The 14,813-nt window shown below is 33.8% G+C and overlaps 1 protein-coding gene across 2 annotated transcripts in view; it reads right to left on the reverse strand.

Moving 5' to 3' along the window:
* The window catches only part of LOC132754893 (uncharacterized), a 116,114-nt gene that overhangs the window by 83,331 nt on the left and 17,970 nt on the right, over nucleotides 1-14,813 (reverse strand). For both annotated transcript variants that reach the window (XM_060745641.1, XM_060745640.1), the window contains exon 4: nucleotides 2,649-2,690. In XM_060745641.1, the coding sequence (XP_060601624.1) occupies nucleotides 2,649-2,690 (42 nt within the window). The remainder of the gene's footprint in view (nucleotides 1-2,648; nucleotides 2,691-14,813) is intronic.

A 14,813-nucleotide genomic window follows, 5' to 3' on the forward strand; every position in this document is an offset into this window, starting at 1 on the left:
GTAATCATTTGCAGATATCTTTTTTCCCAATGCGACACAAAAACAAGACATAGACCGTAGGACCCGACGTAAATTAAGCTTTTATGTGAGTAGTCATTACTAGACTTTAGTAGTTTTTAGAACACTTCGACACAAATGTTCTTTTCGCAAAGCAAACGCCGAAATGTTTTACTTTTTCCAATCATTGTTTCCACTGGAAATACATGTTGAAGTAAAATAATAGAGGATATGTCTTTTTAAATGCCATACCGGCCCCTAACTCATTTATAATTCCATTAGCAAAGTTATATTTGACATAAACCCATGTTATTCCCCGTATTGTCTAATTTGCAAACGTCGTTTGAACATGTAAAATATGCAAATGCCGGTTGAACATATCAAATATAAAGACCTAAAGACTTTTATTTGCGAGACTTGTGGAAAAGAGATGAAAAGCAAAATGGGGACATGCACTTCATGAAAGACGACATGCAGGCCTCGGTCGTTGTTACTGCTGCGGGAAACAATTTCCAAATAAAGATGCTATAACCAGGCATAGGTATTATATTTAAAATCGCCCACCCCCAACCAAAAAGGTAAAGAAGAAGCCACTTATAGGGGATACATATCTCATGATATTCTATTACAATATAAACTGCATGAATGGTTTTAACCATATAATGTTGTTTACACAGAATTCAGATTCTTAAAATAAGTTCACCATTTTTGTCATACACAATATATATTTGATGGAACTAAACTGGAAAAGTATCGTTTTGAAGTTTAATTTGATAAAATACTGATGTGCGAATTTCTGTTTTTTTCTGTTCTCCGCGTCTGATGTCCTTTGCGTCCACATATAAATGTTTACCTAAAACATGTGTCATGCACACTCATACGAGTTACACACACCGATCAGTTTTATCATTTATGTCGACATAGGATAAACAAAAAAATCAGTTATACTTAAAACCATGCTTAATAGATTGTGATAAATCAAGAGTGTTATAAAGCGTCTTGTATTCGTTTAAAAAAATGCCGAAAAAACACACAATCATTTTGTGTTTTCCCCTCTTTTTCAAATAACTTTAGTTTGGCTTTTTATATAAAATTGACCTCACCATTGTAAGCTCTGTTGTTAAACATATAACTTTTATACTTTATATTATATACCTTACGCAGCGCCGCACGTGGAGGTCTATAAAATGACATATAGACCTCGACATAAGTCTATAATTGTATAATATAGTGACCTACAGAAAACAGTTAATATGCAATAATTGGCGTACTAAGCTTTGTTGCGAAAATAATACTTCTAAAAATCTAATATTTATGAGTTATATATACGTGCTCATCCGTTGCCTCTCATTAAAAATACTAAATATCTATTTTATTATTAACCCTTTTAGAAAAAAGGTTTTAATAACACTATTGTTTTATTTTTAATTATTATTCTTATTATAAACTTACAGTTTATATTCAATAATAATATAAAATAAACACTAAACTTGAAATACGTAGTTCTTTTTGTTAATTGGAAATCTTTGGCGAGTCTATATTCCTTAAAAATGTCCTAATCGATTCAGTACAATTATTCGTAATAGTCTTGAAGACAAATGATATTCATCAACCAAGACACTGTTCATTCATCAATGCCCATTCTAGAAGTTAACAACATTTTGCTTTATTTTTGAGGACGACGTTGGCTATATAAATAGGAGACCTCAATGATGTCTGCAGTGGTGAAAGTTTATGTTTCGTCTATTTTGATTTGGTGTTTGCTTTGGCGTGAGTTTTCGTCCGAGGCGTTTACTTTTAAATAAAGGTGAACGGTATGTTTGTGCGAACGGTGATTTTCTTGGTGAAAATTTACGCTTTTTCAGTGATGTTGGCTTGAGGGAAAAATCATCGCCGGCGTAAATATGTCTAACTTGATAAGGTTTATGTTTGCGTTTTGGGCGATGCAACGCAAGTTTTGACTTCAACTTCGCCATCTTAAATAAGAAACAAACTAAATTTACTTATGCATGTAAAATATAGTCCAGCGTTCAAAAAGACATCGACGGGCGCTTGCATATATTTCAAATGACCAACCGACGTTTGCACATTTTACATGATCAAAGGACGTTTGCGAAATCGGCAATAAGTGGAAAAACATGGGTTTATAACGAATATAGCTTTGCTAATGGAATTATAAATAAGTAAGGGACGAGAATTACTTGTAAAAAGACCTATCTTCTATTATTTTCCCTCTACATTGGTTTCCAGTGAACAAAAAAGATTAGAAAAGGTAAAACCTATCGGCGTCTGCCTTGAAAAAAGAAAATTTGTTTCGAAGTGTTCTAAAAGAACACTTAAGTCTCACAATTACTACCTACATGAAATAAAAGCTCAATTAACGCCGGGTCCTAAGGTCTAGGTATTAATAGTGTGGATGCAGTACAAAAAAGATATCTTCAAATAATTACCTGAAATCGGGTCCGTGTTTGCTGAAATGTTAAATCGGCGTTTGTATTTGTTCATCCAGTCAACTCTTATTCAATTTCGTATCGTACGCATTACTATTTGCTATAAGCAATATATTTTGCTTAATGCTTAATGAAATTCGTATCATTATTCGTATTGTTTTTAAATAACTTAGGTTTTCATAATGTTTAAGTTTTACTTACCATGAAGTCCTTTTTCTTTTTCTCCCAAATACCGTTATTATTCTACAAACGAAACAAATACAAATTATAGATTACAAATTATAATTCATGATGTATGCCAAAAAGCTTTTATATTTTGATTCACACTAAGAAACTGCCTCTTACTTTTTTTTAGAGATACACATACCTTATATAAATGATCCATAAATCTAAATTCACTTTCATACAAGAGGAATTAAACATTCTGATTATTTAAGAAAAATTTACAAAGAATTTTCTGAAAAACTACACATACAAGTGTATGACCAGCAATAAATTGGCTCGTCAGACGAAGGCGTCAGTAGCTCCTGTTATTTATTCAGTAATCAATGGTTTTCTTTTTTAAAAATTGCTGTAAATAGACATTTTTTACAGTTTTAGAAAAATTAAATCATTTTTTAGAATTTTCTAAATTGTTTGCATCATTAGTAAAATTTAATGGTGAATTCAAAAATAGAAGGAACATATAAGTTGACGTGTTAGATTTTTTTTGTAAAATGGCAGTTTCCATGGTACCCGTATATATCAAAACCTTCAAAATAGCCACACTATGTATTAAGAATGATACAGCTTATTACACACAACAAGAACAATTTATGCAAAGATAAAACGATTGACAATCCGAATATATTTCTTTAAAATATGAGTTTTCAAGTTTCTTATCAAAACAAAAAATGAGAAAAATAAATATGAATTCTGTAAATAATCCAAAATATTGAAAAATTTCTATAGAATTTTCTAAATCTTTTGTTTGAGAAGTAAAATTTAATGATGAAATAAGAAAAAAATATATGTTGTAAAGTTGCAGTTTCCATGCTAACCTTAAATATCTCAAAATTGTCAAAATAGCCACACTGTTATAAAAATGTATTAGACAGCTTATAACACATAACAAGCACAATTTTGTACAAAAATAACTTTATCAAAAAATTCAGTATGAAACAAACAATAATCTGAACATATTTCTTAAAAAAATGAGTTTTGCATGCTTGTAAATGAAAATATCGAAGAATTTCTTTCATAGAATTTTCTTCATTTTTGATGTACCAAGTAAAATGTTACGGTGAATTCAAAAAATATATCTTGACGTGTTAGATTTTTGTAAACGGTCAGTTTCCATGGTAACCGAATACGCATCAAGCGGTGACTCACTTTTGTCATTATCACTAGTGGCTGGGGTTATCGCGCGAAATCATCAATTTTGTCATACTAATGGAAGAAGAAATCTTTTTTCTGATGTTGTCTAAACGACTCTCTTATTCTCTTGACCCAATCTCCTCCTGAACATTTAGAAATATTTATTTTGTATTAATTACTCATCATTTATTTTGTACAAAAAATTAATTCAGTTATCCGAGTACTATTCTTTTTTTCTGAAGAGAAATTATCCGTCATTATCTCCCCTGGATGCGCATTACGATGCACACAAAATACTACCGAAACGTCTTTAACATGCTCCACTGATGATTTATAAGACGCCTCTGTACATCGGAACTTCAGTTCACTACTGTATCTATATAGATTACAGATCAAATACAGAGTTTTAAGAAATCTATTTTCTAGCAAACAAAGTGAAGCAAGAAATTGAGTTTCTTAAATTTCTGTGTATAACCTATAACCGACTTACAGTTAGACCCACCCATTCAAATCGAGTGCATTATGAAAATAGTGCATTAAATCTGCTCATGTAACGTATACATTTAATGCATACAGATGAGTTACAACACTGTATGGTAAATATTTTGGCAAAATTAATACAAAATGGAGCAATTTCATTTGCAGACAAACTTTGGCGAACCGTTAATAGACTTAAGAATGACAAAGGCATGCACTTTCGGTTTTTATTTTGACAAAGTATTAATTTAAAGACGCCTGCATAGACCCGTATATTCATATCGCCGTTTGCAATGTGTAAATTGTTTGCTTGAAATTATTTAACTTTTAATAACTGTTCATAAAAATAAGATTAAATATGGAAGCAAGCAGCTTTAATCGCAAATGCATATCAACCTATACAAGTAAGTCTGCACTGTTATAATATCCGAAAATTACAAATTGTGTAAGATAGCTTATTAAAAACGAAATAACCGTACACAGTGTTAATGTTATCTAAAATGTTATTTCATGTGGGTTCCTATCATGGTTTAAATTTAGACGTTACTATTGTTATACGCATAAGATACCTTAGTGTTCTAAACGTTTAACATTTCAATATGCTAAAGAGTACACCAGATTCAGCTAGGTGGTTCGTTAGATGTCAAGCAAACAGCCCTTTTGTTAAATCTTTATCTCATTTTAAATCATTCAGAAAACTGGAAGGAGCTAAGAATTCTTGTAAAAGAACACCAAACAACCAAATCTGTATGCCGTATAAAGGTTATCTGTATTTAAATGAATAATAACGATCTTAACAAACTATGTGAAGTAAACCCAGGTTACAATTTATGGGAAATGTCGGTTGAAGCATATTTGTATATTAAACTCCGGCAGCCATCTCAATTGGCACACCAGAACGAGTTTAACACTTTATGTCAAGAACCATATAATCATAATTCTTGTAAACGTTTATCAATATCTATCAATAATTTTTATGTTCTTTTTAAAAAACAACGTTTGCGTTTTCTCATTGTTTATTTTTAAAGTTTCATTTCTGCTAAATAGTTTTAATTTCCTTCTGTCCGTTTTAAAGATAGAAAATGAACACGCAATTTTGAAATTAACATATAAGCACTTAGAGTTATCTTGCATTTGACCTGTGCTCTTCACATCAGCTCATTGTGGCCACGTACTTTTAATTTATCTCCATTTTACAAAAGATATTGTGCGAATTTTTAAATTCATACAACGACAAAGTGGGAGATTGTCCTTGGCCAGGGGAAGGTCAAACCTGCACTCTAAACATCGTCTCCTTATACCAAGTACAATAAATTTCCTTCCGTTGGTACAAAATATTCAGAGAAGACACGACATTGCTCACAGACGGACGGACGGATTGACGGACATTCACCATGATTTGAGATTCTGGGTATTTTTCTTTGTTCTTCTTTGATCTCACAATCCCTTAAACCAGCATGTTTTCACCTCATAGATATCCTGTCTTATCACAAGTACAACAGAATAAACACTGCTATTCTTCCAATAATGACACCAGACGCTCAGGTGAAAAACAATATACGCGGAATTTCTTTCGGGTAAATAAAAACAACTTATGTCTATTCGATTCTTCATATCTTATGTTTAATATCATCATTAAAAAAATGTTACGAATAAACTTAATAACTTGATATTTTTGTGTACCTAGTGTAGGGGGTGGAATTTAGAATTACCCTTGTCCGTCTGGCCGTTCCTCCTTCCGTCAGTCTGACCGTTCTCATCTTGAGTCGCACGTAGCTTAAAATGTATTTGACCTAGAGTCATGAAACTTTACAGGAATATTGGTCAGCATATCTAGTTGTGTACCAGAGTGTTCGCGATTGTGGATATTTGTAGAGATATTGGCCTTGACTTAGTAAAAATTATCAAATTGTGTCGCACGTAGCTAAAATGTATTTGACCTAGGGTTATGAAACCTTAAATGAATGTAAGACTTGTTTAAGTGTGCAACAGCTTTTGATTGGTGATTATTTAATCCGTTGACCAAAAAAAGAAGACACTTAATGCAAAAAAACAATAGTTTCAGGAAACGATAAATAATTTTAGCATAATTGATAAAGAACATTTTGGAATACATATGCATTGGTTCATCAGACGGGGCGTAAATAGCTGCAGTGTTTCTTAAAAGATAAACCAATCGTTATAAGAATTACAGTAAATGACATTTTATTATGATACACAGATAATTAAAAATAACTCTCAAGAGTTGAAAAGACTGTGTCAATTCGAAAATCATATGAACGCTAGTAGTAACCCTTTACTTAAAGCTGCATACCTAAAGATGAACCAAACTTTTTTATCAATGTAAAATTTGTGGAAAATGATCTAAGATTTAAGTCTGAAATAAATTATGATTCAAGATTATTGGCAGTCTATGTTTGATTAATGGTAGATCTTGCTGGATAAGAATTATTGATATTCTTAAAATCTCTCACGTCACGTTAACATCGCCGCCATTTTAAGCAACGTCTTGGACGGAAGAGTTTCCGACGTTACATAAAAAACAAATTTATTTTGAAGACATTAACGATAAATATATTAAGTAAATATTCCGGATTAAAAAAGTTGTTAAATTGACAGGACACCATTGTTGAGAATCACTACGCTACGCATTGCTACATTTATATGAAAATTGAAGATGAAAAATAAACAAAATAACAAGATTCCAGCGCATTTCTTACTTGGTTTCCTGAATACTGAGCAATTCTCAACATAGTAAAGATCATGAAGCTGCAGATGTACGTGGTAAGTTTAAAGATGTTACGCAACAAGATGACAGAAACAGCGCCTATGGTTAAGAAGTGGAAAGTCTCGCATCAATCATTCAAGAAGGATTTAATTTACCAAAGCCTGAGTTATTGACAAATTCATTAAAAAAAATGAGACCAACATTGAGTGCAAAGTAAGTGACAATAGGTTAAGATTAAGTTATCTAATAAAATATTGCACTTGTGAGGCAAAGTCTTGCTAAGAAGATCGCGTGTTATTGGATTCAAAATGTAGGGTATTACTGAGCTAAATCAATTTTGCAATATTTTTATGGAAAGCCACACGCTGTTTCAAGGAGTCATATTGATAAATTGATTTGCCTAATATTAATTCATCTGATGTGATTAGCTTTAGATTTGCAAAAATGTCAAATGACACTTTAACAACTAGGTTTTTTTCTGATGTAGATAACTCTGACAATTTAAGGCGCATTGTAAGGTGTCTCCCTATGCATTTGAGATCAAGATGGGCAGAGGTAGCTAACTCTATTTGTGAGTCTGACAGAGAATATATATATATATATATACGGTTGCGTATATATATATATATATATATATATATATATATATATATATATATATATATATATATATATAATATATATATATATATATATATATATATATATATATATAGTGAAAACCCTGTATTAAGATCAAAAAAGGGACTTATTTAAAATAGTTTTAGTTGCGGGTGGTCTTAATTGTGGATATAATTACCAAGGGATAAATAAAGAAACCATTCAATTTGAATTGTTACTAATAAACATGTTTAAACAATTATATTATAACCTTCAAGTATATCTTTAAACTCACGTTATAATATTTAATCCTAATTAAAACATAAGTCTGAAGATACTAAATATTAAAGATTAAATTATCGTAGATGTTGTTTCATGTAAATCACCTATCGATGAAGAAACTAATTTTTCACAAATAAATGTACAGAAAAGACATTTAACCACTTTATTTTCATCGTTTAACAAATTTCTTATCATAACATCTTGTTTCATCAAGTGTCATGCTTTAGAGAATTCAAACAGATAAATAACAACAATGTTGTGATCTGAATAAGTATATACTGGAATATCAGTTGTCTCAATAGTGGGGTTAGATAAATAAAAGTGGGATTGCCTAATTGTTGATCATGTTACCATTTAACTTAAAGAACAGAAATTCCGTTTTTCTAAGAATTGGTCCTAGATTGGAGGTCTTAAATCCGGGGTGGTTTTTAGTATTTAAGAACAGCCTTCTACTGTACTGTATTCTGCGATTGGTGATGTACGCAGAAGAATCGCCTTGAGAGCGCAATGGTCACCGTGACAGTGCCGTGAAGTCGCAGTAAGAGCGTTTTAGAAAAATAAAGCTCCATAAAAGAGACATACACACGCAGTATAAGCGCGATAGAGACGCCGCACAATCTCCGCAAACAACGGCGTTCACCCGGCGATATTACAGCTCTTTCACGGCGCTCCCATTGCGTTGTAGGAGATGCTACTGAATTGCTACGACGTCCTTACTGCGATCCTATAGCGCTCCTTTCAGAGTGCCAAGTGACGGCGTTTATTTTGAGCATGCTAGAACGCCGACCGACGGCGCGCATTTTGAATATGCTCAAAACAAACGCCGTCACTCGGCGTTCTAAAATGAGCGCAGTGGGATCGCAGTAAGGGCGCCGTAACAACTCAGTAGCGTCTCCTACGACGCAACCGGCGCGCCGGGAAAGCGCAAAAGGAACGCCGAATGAACGCCGTGGTTATCCACGCCGCTTGTACGGAGGTTGTGCGGCGTCTTTACCGCGCTTATAATGCGTGTGCACGGCGCTTTTACGGAGATTTAAGATGTCAGCGCAGTGTGATCGCCGCAAGAACGCGTTATGGGCGCCGAAAATGCGCTGTGAAAACGCAAAGAACGTCGTAGAAGCGCAGTCCGAACGTAGACAATTGCCAACTAAAACGCCGTGGAAGCTCCGTAGCATCGCCATGATCGCCGTTGGGACTCTGTGAAGTCTTCATGTCATCAAAAATATCACATTTTTTATTGTGATCTCGCGGCGCTTTGTTAAATTTAACAACGTCGTGCAAACGCAGTAAAAGCGCAGGGCCTTTAACGGCATTGAAAATATCCTAGCAAGTAAAGCGTCTGCGTCAGAAAATATCGTAAAAGGTAAAAATGCTACTATTTTGCTCAGATCTGGGGGTTCTTTCAAAAGAAAAAGGTTGTTTGGATATGCATTAAAAGTCGACAGTGATAGCATACAAACTAAATGAAAACTGAACTAGTTTCAAAATGCTTGGTAAAACATTCCATGTGGTTAAAAAATGATAAATCTGGACTTTAAAGTAAAATATCCAATATAGAAAAAAGGATTAAAAATGGAATAGAAGAGCTCCAATTGGTAAAGTTTATATTCAGGAATTGAAAAGAGTAGTTACAAGCTTTTTTAAAAATGTCTGCTTGAACCCTTTAACTTTTAAGAGAGAACAATTCCGAACAATTCCAATACATATCAAAGGGATAGTTAGAGACCAGCAAGGCTAAATCATTTGTATGATTCGCTTAATGTCAACTCCAAGCAAGCCCGTCTGTCAGGGCAAATGGTCATCACATGAACTTTGCCTCTCAAATGATGATGAAAACTAGAATATTATCCAAACATAAATATATCAAATGTCCCTTGTGTAGCCTTTGTAATCTTTATGATGAAACTTTAGGACATGTATTTTGGTAATGCATTCACAGTAATAAACTAATACACGAAATTTGTATAGATAAACTTAACATGTCAAACTTGAATAACGAAACTATTATGCTGTTTGGTTACACTAAATGAAACAATACAATTAATGTTGTAAACAATCAAGTTCTTTTATATGTTAAAATGTAAAACTCATAAAACAATGCTATCTTTTGCCAGTGTATTAGTTATATTTCTAAAGGTAAATGACGAAAAGGCTATCAAATGTGGATATCTAGACCAATGTAAGAAAGACTGTCATACTATTTTTAATATATGTCATTAATAAGAATAGAGTCCTCTTCAATTTTTGTTTAAAACTGATAGACTAAGTGCTAAAATAATTTAATGTGAATCATCCAAATACCATTTCATATGTAGATGTTACAGTAGGGTGAACGTTTCGGTTGTCAAAAATAGCGTTTTTCGTGCGTGCGTTTTTCGTATATCGTGCGTGCGTATATCGTGCAACATGCGTTTGATGAAACGCTTTCTCAAGCGTGCATCGTTTACAAGCGTTTAACGTTTATCGTTTTTCGTGTATCGTTTATCGTGCGTTTGAAAGCGTGCGTTTGATATCCCCAGAAACGTTTAGCGTGCGTCTGCGTTCGTCTCAACGTTTATGTACCGTGTTGTGTCTTTTACTATTGAGAACTTAAAACATAACTTAAACAGATCTGTTTTGTAAATTTCGGGTACCTTTAAGATGTTCAGTGTCTCTTTCGAAGAATAAAAATATTATATAGAGAAATTTTATTGCAATATTTTCATTTTTAAAAGTTTGTGACCTCATGGTGAATACCGGATTTCGACGTGCTTTGTACCATTTCTATATTTTTCTACAAATAAAATAGTACATAATAAATTCTACGGTGGCTGCTTTGTGCCATGTTGTACTTTTGCTTTGGTAGGCACAAGACGAAAACTCAAAAATACGACTAAGTAGTTTGGTTGTATTTTTGCCCGGCGCCGATGGCACTTTGTTGTTTTTTCCATGTCTTCGTAAAAAATAATGATATACATGAATATAACAAAAATTGATATTTTAAACTGGTCCGATACATCCTAAAAAAAGGTTTAAAGTGTCTAAATGATTTGTCCAAAGTGTCCAATGTATGGGCCGAAGTGTCCAAATATCTGGTTTGAAATGTCCTAAAAACTGTTCTGAAGTGTCCCAAAATCTGGTTTGATGTGTCTGGTAAGAAATGCCTATTGTCTGAAATGTCCCATTACCAACTCAGCCACCATAAAATTTAGTCTTATACAAGAGTGCAAGAAAACACCTACTCTTTTAAAAGTCTGTAGTGGGACTGATTGTGCTCTAGAACTGAATATTGAAACCAGTGTCCCTCCATAATATAAATAAATTCATACAGTAAATCTGTCCCAAAGTTAGACATGTAATCACAACATACATGTAGGCTGGCTTAGCCAACCTTTACAATATTCCCATTACTCTATAAGAGAAAAAAATATAAGCCAGCTCAGACTTGGTTTAAACTCATAATTGGGCAGTCAAATTAAGCCATTAAAGCTCCATTTACACTGTCCCTGTAATGACAACGGTATTCTACGGTGTCTTAAACCGTTAAACCGGAGTGTTCCGTGGTGTTTTTCTGAAAAATCAAATGCGTTTACACATCTCCGACAAAGCCCAGGCCAGGTGCATTCCTGTTTTTAGTACCCAATATAACACCGGTTATACATGGGTAAGTGCCGATGCTAACCCGTTGTATTCCTGGTTGATCCCTTGGAGACCCGCCTACACACAGTTTCATTACCGTCAATCCCGACCATCACTGATTTCACCACGGTTGAGCTACGGGTGATGCCGGCATTGTTCTGGGGACGCCCTGGTTATGCGCCGAAGCTTCCCTGTTCAAGTTAAACTAGAACTCCGGGAGTCGGATGTGAACAATATAGTTTAGGAGAAATGGCAAGGACAAAAAAGAAATATGACAATTAACAAAGGGCAATAACTCAAAAAGGAGTGCAGAACAGCAGTTTCTGTACACTGCACTTGTTATCAATAAGATCTATCATCCTATCAAGTTTCAAGTCCATAGCTTTTATAATTAATGAGAAATGGCCTGGACAAAAATAAAGTATGAAAATTAATAAAGGGTAAAAACTCAAAAGAAAGAAGTGCAGAGTACCGGTTCTTGTACACTGCACTTTTTCTTAATGAGATCTATCATCCTCTGAAGTTTCAATCCATAGCTTTTATACTTTAGGAGAAATGGCATGGACAAAAATAAAGTATGAAAATTAACAAAGGGCAATAACTCAAAAAATAAGAAATGCAGAGTACCAGTTCTTGTGGAATACACTTCTTAATGAGATCTATCATCCTATGAAGTTTCATGTCGATAGCTTTTATACTTTAGGAGAAATGGCCCGGACAAAAATAAAGTATGAAAATTAACAAGGGGCAATAACTAAAAAAATAACAAATGCAGAGTACCGGTTCTTGTACATTGCACTTCGGGTCATTATAAGAAGCATGCATACCAAGTTTGAAGTCAATCCGACTTATAATGACTGACTTATGCTCCGGACAAGCTTAAGGGGACGCCGACAACGACGCCGACAAAAGTAACCCCTATATGTCGCCTTTTTCAAGGCGACACAATGAAACTGCTTGACAACATTTACATCAGTCATTTGGTAAAAAAAGGGAGGGCTGCAATAGAAAGGAAAGGGGAATAAAGTTAGGAAAACTGTGCATACAATGCCTACATAGGTTGAGGGCAGTCAGGAAAGCTCGCCTCAGAAGAAATAGCAATGAATGGCCATTCTTGGTTTTCACTTAACAAAGTTATCCAAAGTAGCACTTCAAGTTCTTTAGATTGCCTGTTATCAGCTGTCGTGACGCATCTTTCTTTCACCAAAGCTTATTTTATTAACAATCTGAATATCAAAAAAGAAATTATTGGATGAATCCTGTTGCAGGATACCTTTAGGTATGGACTAATTGAAATCAACTCTAAAGTATATTATACGGCTAGTCACACAAAATATCCATTATTCCATTCTATTTATTGATAAAAAATAAAAAGAAATTTTCTGTATAGCCTGATAAGCACACTGCCAATAACATAATTGTTTATAAACAGCTAGAATAGTCTGTCTGAAATAGACAGATAAGGACAAACCATTTGGTAAACATGAGTTGCTTCCCCTTAAACGAGGGACAAAATGGAATTAATTGTTAAATACATGCATGTAACATGCTTGTGCTCAATGAGCTGTCTAGTATTTACTGTATTAATTTGAATAACTTAATATAGGGAGATTGACATATTTCTAGGGATATTTATTTTTTATTTTTGGGGTGCCCTTGCTTCACTGGAGCTAGATAGGTTAACGAAATTATGATGCACTCTCATCTTTAAACCAGGAGCTCTGCACTTACCATTTTGGGTTTTAAAGGTATATTTGAGCTAATAATTATTTTTTTCTGTACTAATTGTGGAGGGGGTGGGAATGTGAGATGGCCTGAGATAGCTTAGTCAGTACACAGCCCCATATGGTATTCTGATTGAGTTTGATATCGGGGCAAAATGTAGAGCCATGGTGGTATATAGCTGAGACGTGTTCTCTATACTCATGAAAAAATTGTGGAGTTCAATATGGCAGGGATGTCACAGTTCTGTATATAAATAACACATGGGTTTGTGGGTTTACTTGGAGTTTCATACTATCACCTATTCGAAAGGGGAATGTGATGGTATAAAACGATGGTATAAAAGTCCTATTCACATTGTACATATTCAAGGACGAATTTCAATAAAGCAGGGATATATGTCATGGTTCCAAACCGTCCACTATTTAGGGAGGTGATGTGTAAGCAGCCTGATGGTTCAGATGGTTGAGCTGCAGAATGGTTTTCGAGGGTCCGGGGTTCAAGTCTCGGTAAGGCAGCATATTTTTTAAACTTGTGACTGTAACATAAAAAGGAAGGTACTAGGCATTTAATGTTGCTTAGTAATAATATAGCATATTAATACATATTAAGCGCATGCCAATAAATTTCAGTTTTAAGTGATATGAAAAATATGTTCTGTTGCGCTGTCGTTGTAAATCTAAAAGCTTTACATTTTACACATGATTCACATCTTGCACTAATGGCGGTGCATGAGGTTGACCGGTTTCCTTATTTTCCTCATTTTTTCCTCTCGATTACAGTTTCAGACCCAAAAAAAGTGCATTCTTAATATTTATATATACTCATATCTTGCAATGCCCTAGAAATTTTACCTTTTTTGTTATTTCACTGGATTTCAGTATTGTTTATTTCTACTTTCACTTTTGTTTTAGGCGACAACACAATAAATCATGCGGTGTCCTAATGAAACATACAGGACATCAACTTAAATATACGTATTGTGCCAGCAATTTAATCCTTTCTGATTCTGGAAGCTTTTCATGGTAGAATCCTGTGTTTATAATCTGTTTTCGTGACCTGTGTCAAAATAGTTAATTTCTTTATTTTACACTCAAGATTTTAAAGTTCGATTGTTTATGATGCAGACTCACTTAATGTATAGATTTGCCTCATAAATCCATCTGAATTTAATTGTTAGCACTGTATATTTATGATAATTGGCAATGCTCTTTTCCATGTCGGCCATGTTGGACTATTACGTTGGCCTACCTAGTGAATGCAAGGGATAGTCAAAAGATAGTTCTTTATCCGATGGCGCATAAATAGGAAACCGTTTAATTATTTTACTTTCGATATTAGCGCATGATAGCTTGTATTTTTTAAAAATCATTAGTTGAGGCTGTGACAAAAAATAATTTTGGTGCTAGGTTGAGTGCATTTCAGCTCAACATTTCTAGCTATCATTTAATCAAATCGCTAAACGATCTACATGTAGCTAAAGTTGTTAAAAACTTAATATGATTACGATATTTTAATAAAGGTTATGAAACGTTTCCATTTTGCGTGCGTTTTCGCGTGCGTATATCGTTTAGCGTATTTCG

Source organism: Ruditapes philippinarum, unplaced genomic scaffold (genome assembly GCF_026571515.1).
Source record: "Ruditapes philippinarum isolate M1 unplaced genomic scaffold, ASM2657151v2 ctg1154_1_1_1_1, whole genome shotgun sequence".
Lineage (NCBI taxonomy): Eukaryota > Metazoa > Mollusca > Bivalvia > Venerida > Veneridae > Ruditapes > Ruditapes philippinarum.